General features: G+C 45.3%; 1 protein-coding gene across 1 annotated transcript; it reads left to right on the top strand.

Annotated features, from left to right (window-relative positions):
• The first annotated feature begins 800 nt into the window (after positions 1–800).
• On the top strand, positions 801–14664 carry LOC311125025 (endoplasmic reticulum membrane sensor NFE2L1-like). Its single transcript, XM_084158362.1, has 5 exons — positions 801–1672; positions 5945–6049; positions 6295–6402; positions 6618–7104; positions 12431–14664. Exons 1-5 carry the CDS (start codon positions 1157–1159, stop codon positions 13204–13206), a joined length of 1992 nt encoding a protein of 663 aa, XP_084014488.1. The 5' UTR covers positions 801–1156; the 3' UTR covers positions 13207–14664.

The raw sequence follows: 14664 nt of genomic DNA, 5'->3' as shown, positions 1-14664 counted from the left end.
GATATGTATTGTAATTCTCACGATTGTAAATGTATTGCGATTCAATACTGTGATTTTATTGCGATTCGATGTTCCAAACATATTGCTCACCATATGTCTGCTGCAGAGGGACAAGAGAGAGCCATGAGAAAACGAGTTTTGATCAGTCATGGAACTAAAAGTGCTTCAAACAAATTGTCTCCCTATTTAAAAAGAAGATGGAGAACAAGCTATGAAGGACAAATACTGGCGTTTTGGTGCAGCCAACCAGTGCAAAAAATAACATTGTGATATTGTCAATAAAATATGATATGATATATCATCAAAAATAATATGTAACTGTATCCATTGTGTAATGTTGAGTTTAAAAGGCCTAAAAGTATTTTGCTATCTTGTAGTTGGGTAACTTTGAACTTCTCCATTCATTCAAAATTGGTTTATTCATTGATATGGTAGGTCTACACCCGAAGTAGGTCAGTGGGTCAAACTTATTTTTTTGTCACCGGAAGTACCGTCGCGGTCCCGCCCCTGACAACAAGGTCCCATTTTAAAATAACGGTCATGTTCTTGCGATACACTGTTTCAGATAATGCACGATTGAATAACATGTGTTTTAAGCACCATTTCTAAGTATAAATGTATGTACATAAGGCTGTGTGTCTTGTTTGTGGCGATATTTTGCATTCAACTAACAGCCGGTGGGACGCTACGATTGGCTCACTCCATAAAATAATACATTTTCAACCAATCGGAGCCTGTTGCGATGGAAGCTTTGGTCCTAGTTTTGTGCGAATTATGCAAATCCATCCCCAAATCTCCTTGCAGCTGATAGGGAGTGAAATAACAGATTCGGGATATTTACTTTGTATTGTAATTCGCTTGTAACACGACATAAACGGGAGATTCCCGTAGATCATAGTTTTATCTATGTTTAAATGATTTATTGTATGCGATTGTGGGACAGTTCTTCGTTTGAGGACATGTCTCTGTCAGGAAGTTATCAGAAACCGGTAGTGCAGTAGCTAGCTAGCTAAAGCTTTCGCCGGCCGGGTACAGTCAGGCGGACCTCTTTGTCTGACTGGGAAAGGGAACGCGTGTTCTTTTTTTTTGGCATTTTCTTTGTTTAGTAGTCTAAAGGGAACTCTGGGACCAGCGTTTCTCAAAAAGTGTTTAAAATATGCAAAACGTGAAGAAATACTTCACAGAAGGACTGATCCAATTTACGATCTTACTCAGTTTGATCGGAGTTCGCGTGGATGTCGACAGTTACTTGAACGGCTACTACTCACCGCTAGAGATTAACAACGGTCCTAGCTCAGCCTACATCCAGACACCGTTTCACAGTTTGAGGGACAATTGGGACGGGTACAGTGTGCACCCCAAATGTCCCGAGTTGGACTATTTCTTCGCCTGCCGTCGGCTCCTGGATGAGGTGAGAGCGCTTGGGTCGCCCATCCGGTTCCCTACGCAGTTGAGCGCATGGCTCGTGCACCAAGTACCTGACAGCTCGGAGTTCCGAGAGCCACCAAACAGCACGAGCAACATTAATGTTAGCGTGGGGCTGTTGTCAGAGAGTACCGGGGAAGAGGCCAACGACACTGAACTTCTCGCAGTCGACGAAAGCCATACTGCCGCCCAGCTAAGTGAGCCGGGGCCTTATCCCAGCACTGGAGCCTGCGAGATACCCAATGAGGCGAGTGCTGCAGCGAGATGGCATTAACTTTATCTGCTAAAAGCTACCTAATGTGTTGCCAGTGAAGTTATTGTGACGAAATGCTAACCACCAGGCCTTTAGCTACTCAACAAGTGTAGCTAGCTGACAGTGGGAATGAGAAGTGTATTGTGATAGGCATATACTAGTTGGCTAACTCAGGGGTTCCCAAACTTTTTCAATCGGGGTCCCCCTTCCAGCATCTGGCGGCCTCCGGGTGCGCACGCGCACGTCTATTTCTATGGGCGCAAGCACTGTTCATAATAATAATATGCCATTTAGCAGACGCTTTTATCCAAAGCGACTTAGTCATGTGTGCGTACATTTTTACGTATGGGTGGTCCCGGGGATCGAACCCACTACCCTGGCGTTACAAGTGCCATGCTCTACCAATTGAGCTACAGAGGAGCACTTGATGTGTCCCAAATAGGCCCCTATTTTGCTATATAGTGCACTATTTTAGACTTTTGACCAGGGTCTATATGTCAAAAGTAATGCACTACATAGGGAATACTGTATGGTGCCATTTGGGACACAAACTGTTCACACCCCTCTTGTTGGTGGAAAGACTTGCCGTTTTTAAAGCTTATTTCCAGCAATTCTACACATTTTGTAATGGGGGGCAAAGAAAATGTTGCAGTTTTAAGGCTAACTGGGGGGGGTGGATAACAGGTCTGTAAAGTGCTGCACTAAGGATTCATGGTTATCTACCTTTGTCTTAGTCTTTCTCCAGGAAGTAATTAATCTCCAAGGGGTTGAGGAGGTGAGAGACAGAACAGCTGCAGGCTGGGTGGATGTAATTCCCTGAGGCTAGTTAATGTTGTTGAATCTGTAATTTTACCATTCACTTTACCCTTGTTCGCCAGCTGTGGGCCAGGAGAATAGGCAGGGAAGTAAGGGCTTAGTGTACTCCTGAGTGGCGCAGGAGTGTACTCCTGAGTGGCGCAGTGGTCTAAGGCACTGCACATTAGTGCTAACTGTGCCACTAGAGATCCTGGTTCGAATCCAGGCTCTGTCGCAGCCGGCCGCGACCGGGAGACTCATGGGCGGCGCACAATTTGCCCAGCGTCGTCCAGGGTAGGGGAGGGAATGGCCGGCAGGGATGTAGCTCAGTTGATAGAGCATGGCGTTTGCAACGCCAGGGTTGTGGGTTAGATTCCCATGGGGGGCCAGTATAAAAAAAAAATATGTATTCACTAACTGTAAGTCGCTCTGGATAAGAGCGTCTGCTAAATGACTAAAATGTAAAAATGTAAAATGTAGTACCTACCCCCGTTTTGCTTATACAAAACCAGTGGTCCTCTAATACAGCTGGCACTTCAGGGAAAGTCTAGTCAAGGAGGATTCTATTTATTTAGATATATTTATTTCGATTCTTTGTCTGGGACTTTATAGGTGTGTCAATCCCAGAAGTTTAATTTACTACCCTATCATTAGCCTAATGTTGTAGGTTTCAGCTGTGTATTTGTAGGGCTGTGACAGTCATGGAGTTCTGGAAACCCTGTTAAGTTGGGGAATTGAATTACTATTATCTCTTTGGTCCTTGGGTGAGTTTTTGTGGGCCAAAGACCCACACTCACTGCAGTGAAGAACACTGTTGTAGTGGCTCCTTATAGCTCTGGAGTGTCTAATGCGAAGGCCAGGTTATCTTATCTCCCATGAATTCAATTGCTACTGTTGGGAGATTTGTATTGTGTAACACCCCATTTATGTAGGCTACACTCACACACACCTGCTCACACACATTCCTGGGTCTAAATCCTCTTGTGGCTCTAGACACACACACACACGGTTGAAACACAAGTTCATGCATCAACCTGTTGAACAACCGCAACCACAGTTGCCAACAGATTGATAACCGTTGTGGTTAACAGCAGTGCAGTAACAGTTCCCTGTAACCATTAACGGTAGCTAACGCACTTTTGTACATTAGCGCCCCAAAAATGTAATACTTCCAGGTCAACTGTAATATGAATACCATTGTAAAGCACAATTTCACCCCTTTCCAGCAACATCAATGACGAGACCTTCATGTTGCCCGTCTCTGCATTAAAAAAATGGTGGGTGGGGAAGCGAAAGCTACTGCATCATAGTGAAAGGGGGAGATATGTCGTGTGGGGAACCAGCTTTTTTCACCCGATTTGTCCAACTTATCACCTCTAAAATGAAAATAAAACGTAATGTCTCATTACATACCTATTTGAAGGTTTGTGTCGAATTTGAATAGGGTTTTTAGGGTGGCGCTAAATTTATCTTCACAATTAAACTGTGGGTGTCACGGTTTTTGAGAGTCATGATGGCTCGCAGGGATTATGTGAAAAATTAACAATTGATTGAACTAACTATTGATGAACTCACGAGTAATTCACTTTACACTCACCATTGATAATTTCTTGTTTTGAATCTGCGAGAGAAGCGTTACACCTGGTGGACAGAGGCTGGACGGCACAGAATGACATGTCACACTTTAACGTACAGTGTCAGCGGGGTCAGGTTTTTTTCCAACTTTTCTCCAACACTATTGGTCCATTACCATGTCAAGCAACGCTGAATCGAAACTTAGTTCACACCCCGGACACAGTCGCTACAGTCCCATTAGTTTTCATTGCAGCCTCGTATGAATGCCGCGGTTGCCCACATATGTACGGAACAGAGTTAGCTACCGTTAACAGTTCCCTGTAAGCATTTCACGTTAAGGTCTACACCTGTTGTATTCGGCGCATGTGACAAATAAAGTTCGGTTTGAGTTAAGTGGAGCCTGAGTTATTTAACAGTCACAATTGGTTCATTGTAGCAGAAAGCAGATGCCTAAACCTTTCCTCCTATAAGGCTACAATATAAGGGGCATTGTTGCAATGTTTCAGACATTCTTCTTAGGAGATGATTGCTAGGCTGCTGGACTCACTCAACCTTGAATAGGCCTGTAACAGTTGGTTTAATCACAATGGCTTACAAAGCTGTCTTTCTTTGTCCCATTCTCTCTTTCTCCCCACCTTCATCTTCTACCCCATTTCTCTGGACTCCCGCAGTATCTCCCCACATTTTTCTTTCTCTCTACCTCTCAATAGCTAGGTTTGCATTCAATAGACAACATATTTTCATGCGGAAATTCTAGAATTCACATAAAGAAAATATGCTCATTTTCCCACCAGTGGTGTGTTTCCACCAAATTGACTTGTTGCGGATAAAAATCGGTGCGTGATGAAATTATTTAATCTGTAGCTTAATAAACTGCATGGTTTCCCGAGTCGTAGTGGGAGGAACACACATCATGTCATCGCATGACTCCAAGTTTACTTCAATATGATGGTTATTATACTGAAAAAAAATATAAATGCAACAATTTCCAAGATTTTACTGAATTACAGTTCATAGAAGGAAATCAGCCACTTGAAATACATTTATTAGGCCCTAATATATGGATTTCACATGACTGTGCAGGGGCACAGCCATGGGTGGGCCTGGGAGGGCATAGGCCCACCCACTGGGGAGCCAGGCCCAGACAATCAGAAAGTTTTTCCCCACAAAAGGGCTTTATTACAGACAGAAATGCTCCTCAGTTTCATCAGCTGTCCGGGTGGCTGGTCTCAGACAATCCCGCAGGTGAAGACGCCGGATGTGGAGGTCCTGGGCTGGTGTGGTTACACTTGGTCTTCGGTTTTGAGGCCGGTTGGACGTACTGCCAAATTCTCTAAAGGCACGCTCCCTTAAAACTAGAGACATCTGTGGCATTGTGTTGTGTGACAAAACTGCACATTTTAGAGTGGCCTTTTATTTTCCAGAGTACAGGGTGCACCCGTGTAATGATCATGCTTGTTGATATGCCACAACTGTCAGGTGGATGGATTATCTTGGCAAAGGAGAAATGCTCACCAACAGGGATGTAAACAAATTTTGGCACAGAATTTGCGAGAAATAACCTTTTTGTGCGTATGGAAAATTTCTGGGATATTTTATTTCAGCTCAAGAAACATGGGACCAACACTTTACATGTTGCGTTTATATATTTGTTCAGTATATATCAATATTTGCGCATCAAGGCGTTTCCACCGCCATTTCTCCCATAATTTATTTTAGACACAAAAATATCCCACCATGTCGAACAAACAAATGATCTGTTGGCATTTATAAAATTGTCCATCACAGCTGTCGTGATTGTTTTTGTAAAGGTATAAAAACTGTGGATGGAAACGTGGTCCGTTCCTAAATGTATTCTGGTCGACCCTTCTTTCTATTGGTCTTTCCTGTTATCAGGAGGTTGAGGCACTGAAGGGGCGGATGGAAGAGGATGAGGATGAAGGCAGAGCGGAACCTGTTTCCCTGACCCAGCTGACTCTCAGTTCCACACTAGAACATGAGGTACATACAGCGATGAGAATTAATTCTGTCTTGGAATGTAGGCTAGCTAGCTAGAGTAAACGTTCAGCTCTGTAGGCGTGCCTTTGTTTAACATACTATTTGCTCTGTGTGTGATGACCCTCATGTTTTGTGTGTTTATAATAGGCGCTTGCCTTGTCATGTTTTCATTGTGTGCGTGTCAAGTTATTCATCACAGATTTTCCAGTGTGTGTGAGGATTTGTTCACTGTGTGTTGTTGATTCCAGGGTTTGTTAAGTAGCGGAGCCCCTCTCTCCAGCCCTGAAGACCCCCCTCCCCCTGACATCGACCAGCACTGGAGCCAATTCCTGTCCCTACCCATCTACGAATTTGACGTAAGTGGTATCCCTTGATGATGTCATGGTGATATTTGTGAAAAGAGAAGTCAATTTGAAAAGGTCAGTTATCTAATAATGGTTTCGAACTCCAAGGGTTTTAGGATTTACCTGTGTGTTACTGTGATTTTCCTTTGAGCTACTGTGTATGTCAGGGTGTGTTTATCTCCGTGCCTTTTATAATATGTGTGTGTGTGTGTGTGTGTGTTCTCCAGGATTTACACCCGCTGGTTCCTCAGCAGCTGTCTGACCTCGACGCCAACATCTCCAGCGCCATCAGCCAGGACGTCAGTCTCCGCGATGCCATAGTAACAGGCTCTGTCTACGACATGATCCCCCCGAGGGGTGGAGTCAGGACCCTGGTGGCCCGGCAACCAAGAGGGCCCCTCTTCCGACTCGAGTCCACAAACTCCTCCCACTCCGACTCTTCGCCCGGTACGACCACAGGGCTGGCCGTACTACCGTATGCCGCTGTGGTCAACGGAACGCGAAACGGGTCATCGTCCCATGGTGCACTTGAAGGCTATTTGGACGAGGCGGTGTTTGACCGGATCAACCTGCTGGGGCTGGAGGGCTGCTTGGACACCATGGACGCCCAGCTACTGGGGATCCTACAGGGCATCTACCCTCGTGTCCTGGAGGACCTCGACTCAGACTCCGGCCTTTCTCTGGAGAGCAGCTCTCAAGGCCCAGACTCCCCAGGTGAGTTGGAAGACTTCTGGGGCTGCTTTAGGGAGGTGCAATGTTCAGTGTTTCCCCTGTACCGCTGCTGCTAAATTGTTGCCGCCACACGAACAACAAAAAAATACTTAAATGACTAAACCCAGACAGAAAGAATGTAGAGAAAATAATTGACCTATATAATTCTAAATAATATAATCATTGAGAACTAGAAATAACCTAAATTAAAGCTACACTGTAGGGGAGAATCGATAATTCCCAAAATAATGAATTTAGGAGTATTTTTGCCATGGCTAGATTACTGACTGGCCACACAGGGTACATCCCAGGGGCCCCGATCGGGGTCCCCATTGGTTCTGTTGTAATGTTTGACCATAAGAACACAGAAATAGCCATGGCAAGTGGTGTAGAATTGCATGAAATTAATTCTGGACTGATTTAAGCCACTCCCACAAACCTTCCCTTCCACGACCATTGCAACCGCTGCTTAAAGAAAATAGGGCTAACACTGGTTCAGATAGTAATGCATTGTGGAGAGGGGACATGATGATCCTCTGTTGTGCTATATATACACTGCTCAAAAAAATAAAGGGAACACTAAAATAACACATCCTAGATCTGAATGAATGAAATAATCTTATTAAATACTTTTTTCTTTACATAGTTGAATGTGCTGACAACAAAATCACACACAAATTATCAATGGAAATCAAATTTATCAACCCATGGAGGTCTGGATTTGGAGTCACCCTCAAAATTAAAGTGGAAAACCACACTACAGGCTGATCCAACTTTGACGTAATGTCCTTAAAACGAGTCAAAATGAGGCTCAGTAGTGTGTGTGGCCTCCACGTGCCTGTATGACCTCCCTACAACGCCTGGGCATGCTCCTGATGAGGTGGCGGATGGTCTCCTGAGGGATCTCCTCCCAGACCTGGACTAAAGCATCCGCCAACTCCTGGACAGTCTGTGGTGCAACGTGGCGTTGGTGGATGGAGTGAGACATGATGTGCTCAATTGGATTCAGGTCTGGGGAACGGGCGGGCCAGTCCATAGCATCAATGCCTTCCTCTTGCAGGAACTGCTGACACACTCCAGCCACATGAGATCTAGCATTGTCTTGCATTAGGAGGAACCCAGGGCCAACCGCACCAGCATATGGTCTCACAAGGGGTCTGAGGATCTCATCTCGGTGCCTAATGGCAGTCAGGCTACCTCTGGCGAGCACATGGAGGGCTGTGCGGCCCCCCAAAGAAATGCCACCCCACACCATGACTGACCCACCGCCAAACCGGTCATGCTGGAGGATGTTGCAGGCAGCAGAACGTTCTCCACGGCGTCTCCAGACTCTGTCACGTCTGTCACATGTGCTCAGTGTGAACCTGCTTTCATCTGTGAAGAGCACAGGGCGCCAGTGGCGAATTTGCCAGTCTTGGTGTTCTCTGGCAAATGCCAAACGTCCTGCACGGTGTTGGGCTGTAAGCACAACCCCCACCTGTGGACGTCGGGCCCTCATACCACCCTCATGGAGTCTGTTTCTGACCGTTTGAGCAGACACATGCACATTTGTGGCCTGCTGGAGGTCATTTTGCAGGGCTCTGGCAGTGCTCCTTCTGCTCCTCCTTGCACAAAGGCGGAGGTAGCAGTCCTGCTGCTGGGTTGTTGCCCTCCTACGGCCTCCTCCACGTCTCCTGGTAGCGCCTCCATGCTCTGGACACTACGCTGACAGACACAGCAAACCTTCTTGCCACAGCTCGCATTGATGTGCCATCCTGGATGAGCTGCACTACCTGAGCCACTTGTGTGGGTTGTAGACTCCGTCTCATGCTACCACTAGAGTGAAAGCACCGCCAGCATTCAAAAGTGACCAAAACATCAGCCAGGAAGCATAGGAACTGAGAAGTGGTCTGTGGTCACTACCTGCAAAACCAGTCCTTTATTGGGGGTGTCTTGCTAATTGCCTATAATTTCCACCTGTTGTCTATACCATTTGCACAAGAGCATGTGAAATGTATTGTCAATCAGTGTTGCTTCCTAAGTGGACAGTTTGATTTCACAGAAGTGTGATTGACTTGGAGTTACATTGTGTTGTTTAAGTGTTCCCTTTATTTTTTTGAGCAGTGTATATACTACCAGTCAAAAGTTTGGACAACTACTAATTCAAGTGTTTTTCTTTCTTTTTTATATTGTAGAATAATAGTGAAGACATCAAAACTATGAAATAACACACATGGAATCATGTAGTAACCAAAAAAGTGTTAAACAAATCAAAATAGATTTTATATTTGAGATTCTTCTAATAGCCACCCTTTGCCTTGATGACAGCATTGCACACTCTTGGCATTCTCTCAACCAGCTTCATGAGGTAGTCACCTGGAATGCATTTCAATTAACAGGTGTGCCTTCTTAAAAGTTAATTTGTGGAATTTCTTTCCTCAATGCGTTTGAGGCAATCAGTTGTGAAGGGGGGGTATACAGAAGATAACCCTATTTGATAAAAGACCAAGTCCATATTATGGCAAGAACAGCTCAAATAAGCAAAGCGAAACGACAGTCCATCATCACTTTATGACATGAAGGTCAGTCAATACGGAACATTTCAAGAACTTTGAACATTTCTTCAAGTGCAGTCGCAAAAACCATCAAGCGCTATGATGAAACTGGCTCTCATGAGGACCGCCACAGGAATGGAAGACCCAGAGTTACCTCTGCTGCAGAGGATAAGTTCATTTCAGTTACCACCCTCAGAAATTGCAGCCCAAATAAATGCTTAGTTCAAGTTACAGACACATCTCAACATCAATTGTTCAGAGGAGACTGTGTGAATCAGGCCTTCATGGTCGAATTGCTGCAAAGAAACCACTACTAAAGGCCACCAATAATAAGAAGAGACTTGCTTGGGCCAAGAAACACGAGCAATGGACATTAGACTGGTGGAAACTTGTCCTTTGGTCTGGAGTTCAAATTTGAGATTTTTGGTTCCAACCGCCGTGTCTTTGTGAGATGCGGTTTGGGTGAACGGATGATCTCTTCATGTGTATTTCCACCGTAAAGCATGGAGGAGGAGGTGTTAAGGTGTGGGGGTGCTTTGCTGGTGACACTGTCTGATTTATTTTGAATTCAAGGCACATTTAACCAGCATGGCTACCACAGCATTCTGCAGCGATACGCCATCCCATCTGGTTTGGGCTTAGTGGGACTATCATTTGTTTTTCAACAGGACAATGACCCAACACACCTCCAGGCTGTGTAAGGGCTATTTTACCAAGAAGGAGAGTGATGGAATGCTGCATCAGATGACCTGGGCTCCACAATCCCCCGACCTCAACCCTATTGAGATGTTTTGGGATGAGTCGGACCGCATAGTGAAGGAAAAGCAGCCAACAAGTGCTCAGCATATGTGGGAACTCCTTCAAGACTGTTGGAAAAGCATTCCAGGTGAAGCTGGTTGAGAGAATGCCAAGAATGTGCAAAGCTGTCATCAAGGCAAAGGGTGGCTATTTGAAGAATCTCAAATATAAAATATATTTTGAGTTGTTTAACACTTTTTTGGTTACTACATGATTCCATGTGCGTTATTTTATAGTTTTGATGTCTTCACTATTATTGTACAATGTAGAAAATAGTAAAAATAAAGAAAAACCCTGGAATGAGTAGGTGTGTCAACTTTTGACTGGTACTGTGTTTGTGTGTGTGTGTGTGTATATGTATATATATATATATATATATATATATACTCTGAAAGTATTCAGAACCCTTCCCTTTTTTCCACATTTTGTTACAGCCTTATTCTAAAATGGATTAAATAAATAAAATAATTCATCAATCTACACACAATACCCCATAATGACAAAGCAAAAACATTTTTGCAAATGTATAAAATAAAACTATCGTATTTACGTAAGTATTCAGACCCTTTACTTAGTATTTGTTGAAGCACCTTTGACAGCGATTATAGCCTCGTCTTCTTGGGTATGACGCTACAAGCTTGGTTTCTTCCATTCTTCTCGGCAGATCCTCTCAAGCTCTGTCAGGTTGGATAGGGCATGTCGCTGCACAGCTATTTTCAAGTCTCGCCAGAGATGTTCGATCGGGTTCAAGTCCGGGTGTGGCTGGGCATCTCAAGGACATTCAGAGACTTGTCCAGAAGGCACTCCTGCGTTGTCTTAGCTGTGTGCTTAGGGTCGATGTCCTGTTGGAAGGTGAACCTTCGCCCCAGTCTGAGGTCCTGAGCGCGCTGGAGCAGGTTTTCATGAAGGATCTCTCTGTACTTTGCTCCGTCCAGCTTTGCCTCGATCCTGACTAGTCTCCCAGTCCCTGTCGCTAAAAAACATCCCCTCAGCATGATGCTGACATCAACATGCTTCACCGTAGGGATGGTGGCAGGTTTCCTCCAGACGTGGCGCTTGGCAATCAGGCCAAAGAGGTCAATCTTGGTTTCATCAAACCAGAGAATCTTGTATCTCATGGTCTGAGAGTCTTTAGGTGCCTTTTGGCAAACTCAAAGCGGGCTGTCATGTGCCTTTTACTGAGGAGTGGCTTCCGTCTGGCCACTCTACCATACAGGCCTGATTGGTGGAGTGCTGCAGAGATGGTTGTCCTTCTGGAAGGTTCTCCCATCTACACAGAGGAACTCTGGAGCTCTGTCAGAGTGACCATCAGATTATTGGTCATCTCCTTGACCAAGGCCCTTCTCCCCCGATTGCTCAGTTTGTCCGGATGGCCAGCTCTAGGAAGAGTCTTGGTGGTTCCAAACGTATTCCATTTAAGAATGATGGAGGCCACTGTGTTCTTGGGGACCTTCAATGCTGCAGACATTTTTGGTACCCTTCCCCAGATCTGTGCCTCGAGACAATCCTGTCTCTGAGCTCTACGGACAATTCCTTCGACCTGATGGCTTGGTTTTTGCTCTGACATGCACTCTCAACTATGGGACCTTATATAGACTGGTGTGTGCCTTTCCAAATCATGTCCAATCAATTGAATTTACCACAGGTGGACTCCAATCAAGTTGTAGAAACATCAAGGATGATCAATGGAAACAGGATGCATCTGACCTCAATTTTGAGTCTCATAGAAAAGGGTCTGAATACTTATGTAAATAAGGTATTTTTATTTTTTGCAAAAATGTCTAAACCCTGTTTTCGCTTTGTAATTATGGGTTATTGTGTTTAGATTAATTAGGTTTTTATTTTTTTATTCCAATTTAGAATAAGTCTAATGTAACGAAATGTGGAAAAAGTCAAGGGGTCTGAATACTTTCCGAAGGTACTGTATATCACATATCTGCAACATTCTAAACAATGTAAAGTAGCTTACATATTCGTATGTACACTTGACTCCCCAGGTGCATCTGAGGTGTCGTCATCGTCTTCCAGTTCATTTTTTGAGGACGAGGGTGGGGCTACGGGCTACAGCAGCGAGGTGGACTCCCTCCCCTCCAAGTGCATTGACGACTACGACACATGGTCGCCTGTGGATCTCAGCGAGAGCGTGTGGCACGACCACAGCTACTCCTCCCCAGCCTTCTCCCAACCGTCAGCCACCACGTTCCCCCACAAAGCCATCAAAGAGGAGCCTTTCAGCGACGAAGACGACGACGGGGAAGATAACGAAGACCGGGAGCTTAGCCGCGACCAACTCCGCACCAGGGCGCTGCATGTCCCGTTCTCGGCGACGGAGATCGTCAGCATGCCCGTGGAGGAGTTCCTGGAGCTCCTGGAGGGGCGTGGCCTCTCGCCCGCCCAGGTTGCCCTCCTGAGGGACATCCGCCGTCGAGGGAAGAACAAGCTGGCGGCGCAGAACTGCCGCAAGCGCAAACTGGATGCCATCACGGGGCTCCAGGAGGAGGTGGAGAGGCTGCAAGCCCAGAGGAACAGGCTGCTTAGGGAGAGGCAGCACACGGCCAAGGCTCTTGGCGCCGCGGGCCAGCGCATGGAGGACCTCTCCAGGGACATATTCTCCAGGCTCAGGGACAGCTCAGGACGACCCCTGACCCCAGAGAGATACACCCTGCAGTGCGAGGCCAACGGGAGGTTTGTGGTGCAGCAGGTCAGGCGTCCTAGTGTTGCCACGACGACAGCTGGAGGTAAAACGGACAAAAGGAAGAAGAAGAAGCCTTGATGCAGCAAGGGCTGCTGGTACTTGACACGTTAAGAGGTGTTATTGTTTTTTCTGAACTTACAGGCCAGATTCTGGTCATGTGACTGTTTCCGGATCTTTCTCTTCCTCCTTGTCTGGACTCTCCGATCTTAGGAGCCCAAAATGGCAGAAACATATTTTTTAAAATACACCCAAAAACTTACATATACAAATATTACAGAATGTGTGAATGGAGCTTTTTTTCTGGAAAAAGAAACAGCTCAAACACTGGACTCTTTAATGTTTTTTTCACTATATAAATGAAAGGGTTGTATTATCATTAAAGCATCAAGGAGAATGTATTCTTGTCCTGAGGATGTCAGGCTGCAGTATTATTTGTATAGTTCCTACAAAAATAAATTGTAGGCCAGTTAAAAATAAAAACAGAATGCCAATTCTATAGCTTAAAGGGACACTTCGGGAATTTGGCAATGAGGCCATATATCTACTTCCCCGTAGTCAGACAAATTTGTGGATACCATTTGGTATGTCTCTGTGTCCGGTATGAAGGAAGTTAGAGGTAATTTCACGAGCCAATGCTAACTAGCGTTAGCGCAATGACTGGAAGTCTATGCTACCAGATGCCCATAGACTAGTTAGTAATTGCGCTAGTTAGCAACTAACTTCAAACTGCATACAGAGACATAGAAATGGTATCCACTAGTTCATCTGACCCTGGGGAAGTAGATAAAAGGCCTCATTGCCAAAATCCTGAAGTATCCCTTTAACCTCAACTTAAAATTGATAGCAGTTGTTTTGGCATCAATTGATAAATATTTCTAAAAATCTGACCAATGTTCCCCCATAGACCCTAGTTTAAGTTGAAATGTTTAAAAACTCAATCTAACTGGCAACATGTTAGACGTCATTTGAAAGGGCTTAATTTAATTTTCAGTCATGTTTTGATAGCTGTGGCTATTGCTTTATGTATGATCACTTTTTTGTATGGTTTTTTTTATTTTTACTTTTTACCTATTTTTCTCCCCAATTGGTAGTTAGTCTTGTCCCATCGCTGCAACTCCCGTACGGACTCGGGAGAGGCGAAGGTCGAGAGTCATGCGTCTTCCGAAACACGACCCCGCTATGCCGCACTGCTTCTTGACACACTGCTCTCTTAACCCGGAAGCCAGACGCACCAATGTGTCGGAGGAAACACCGTACAGCTGGTGACCGTAGTCAGCGTGCATGCGCCCGGCCCGCCACAAGGAGTCACTAGAGCGCAATGCGACAAGGATATCCCAGCCGGCCAAACCCTCCCCTAACTCGGACGATGCTGGGCCAATTGTGCACCGCCTCATGTGTCTCCCGATCGAACCCGGTCTGTAGTGATGCATCTAGCACTGCGATGCAGTGCCTTAGACCGCTGCGCCACTCGGGAGGTCCGTATGATCACTTTTTTTATGGTTTTTTTATTCAAAATGAATTGTTTTTTTAAGCACA

The sequence above is a fragment of the Coregonus lavaretus genome (assembly GCF_964263955.1).
Source record: "Coregonus lavaretus genome assembly, chromosome: 3".
Classification (NCBI taxonomy): Eukaryota; Metazoa; Chordata; class Actinopteri; order Salmoniformes; family Salmonidae; genus Coregonus; species Coregonus lavaretus.
The sequence above is the reverse complement of the archived record's forward strand: the minus strand, read 5'-3'. Positions and strand labels throughout refer to the sequence as shown.

Bases quoted from the DNA above. Each gene is read 5' to 3' on its own strand.
- LOC311125025 (XM_084158362.1), top strand. From the start codon at position 1,157: ATGCAAAACGTGAAGAAATACTTCACAGAAGGACTGATCCAATTTACG. The intron at 6,050-6,294 runs GTACATACAGCG...TGTTGATTCCAG, and splicing joins GTTCCACACTAGAACATGAG to GGTTTGTTAAGTAGCGGAGC. The intron at 7,105-12,430 runs GTGAGTTGGAAG...TTGACTCCCCAG, and splicing joins TCAAGGCCCAGACTCCCCAG to GTGCATCTGAGGTGTCGTCA.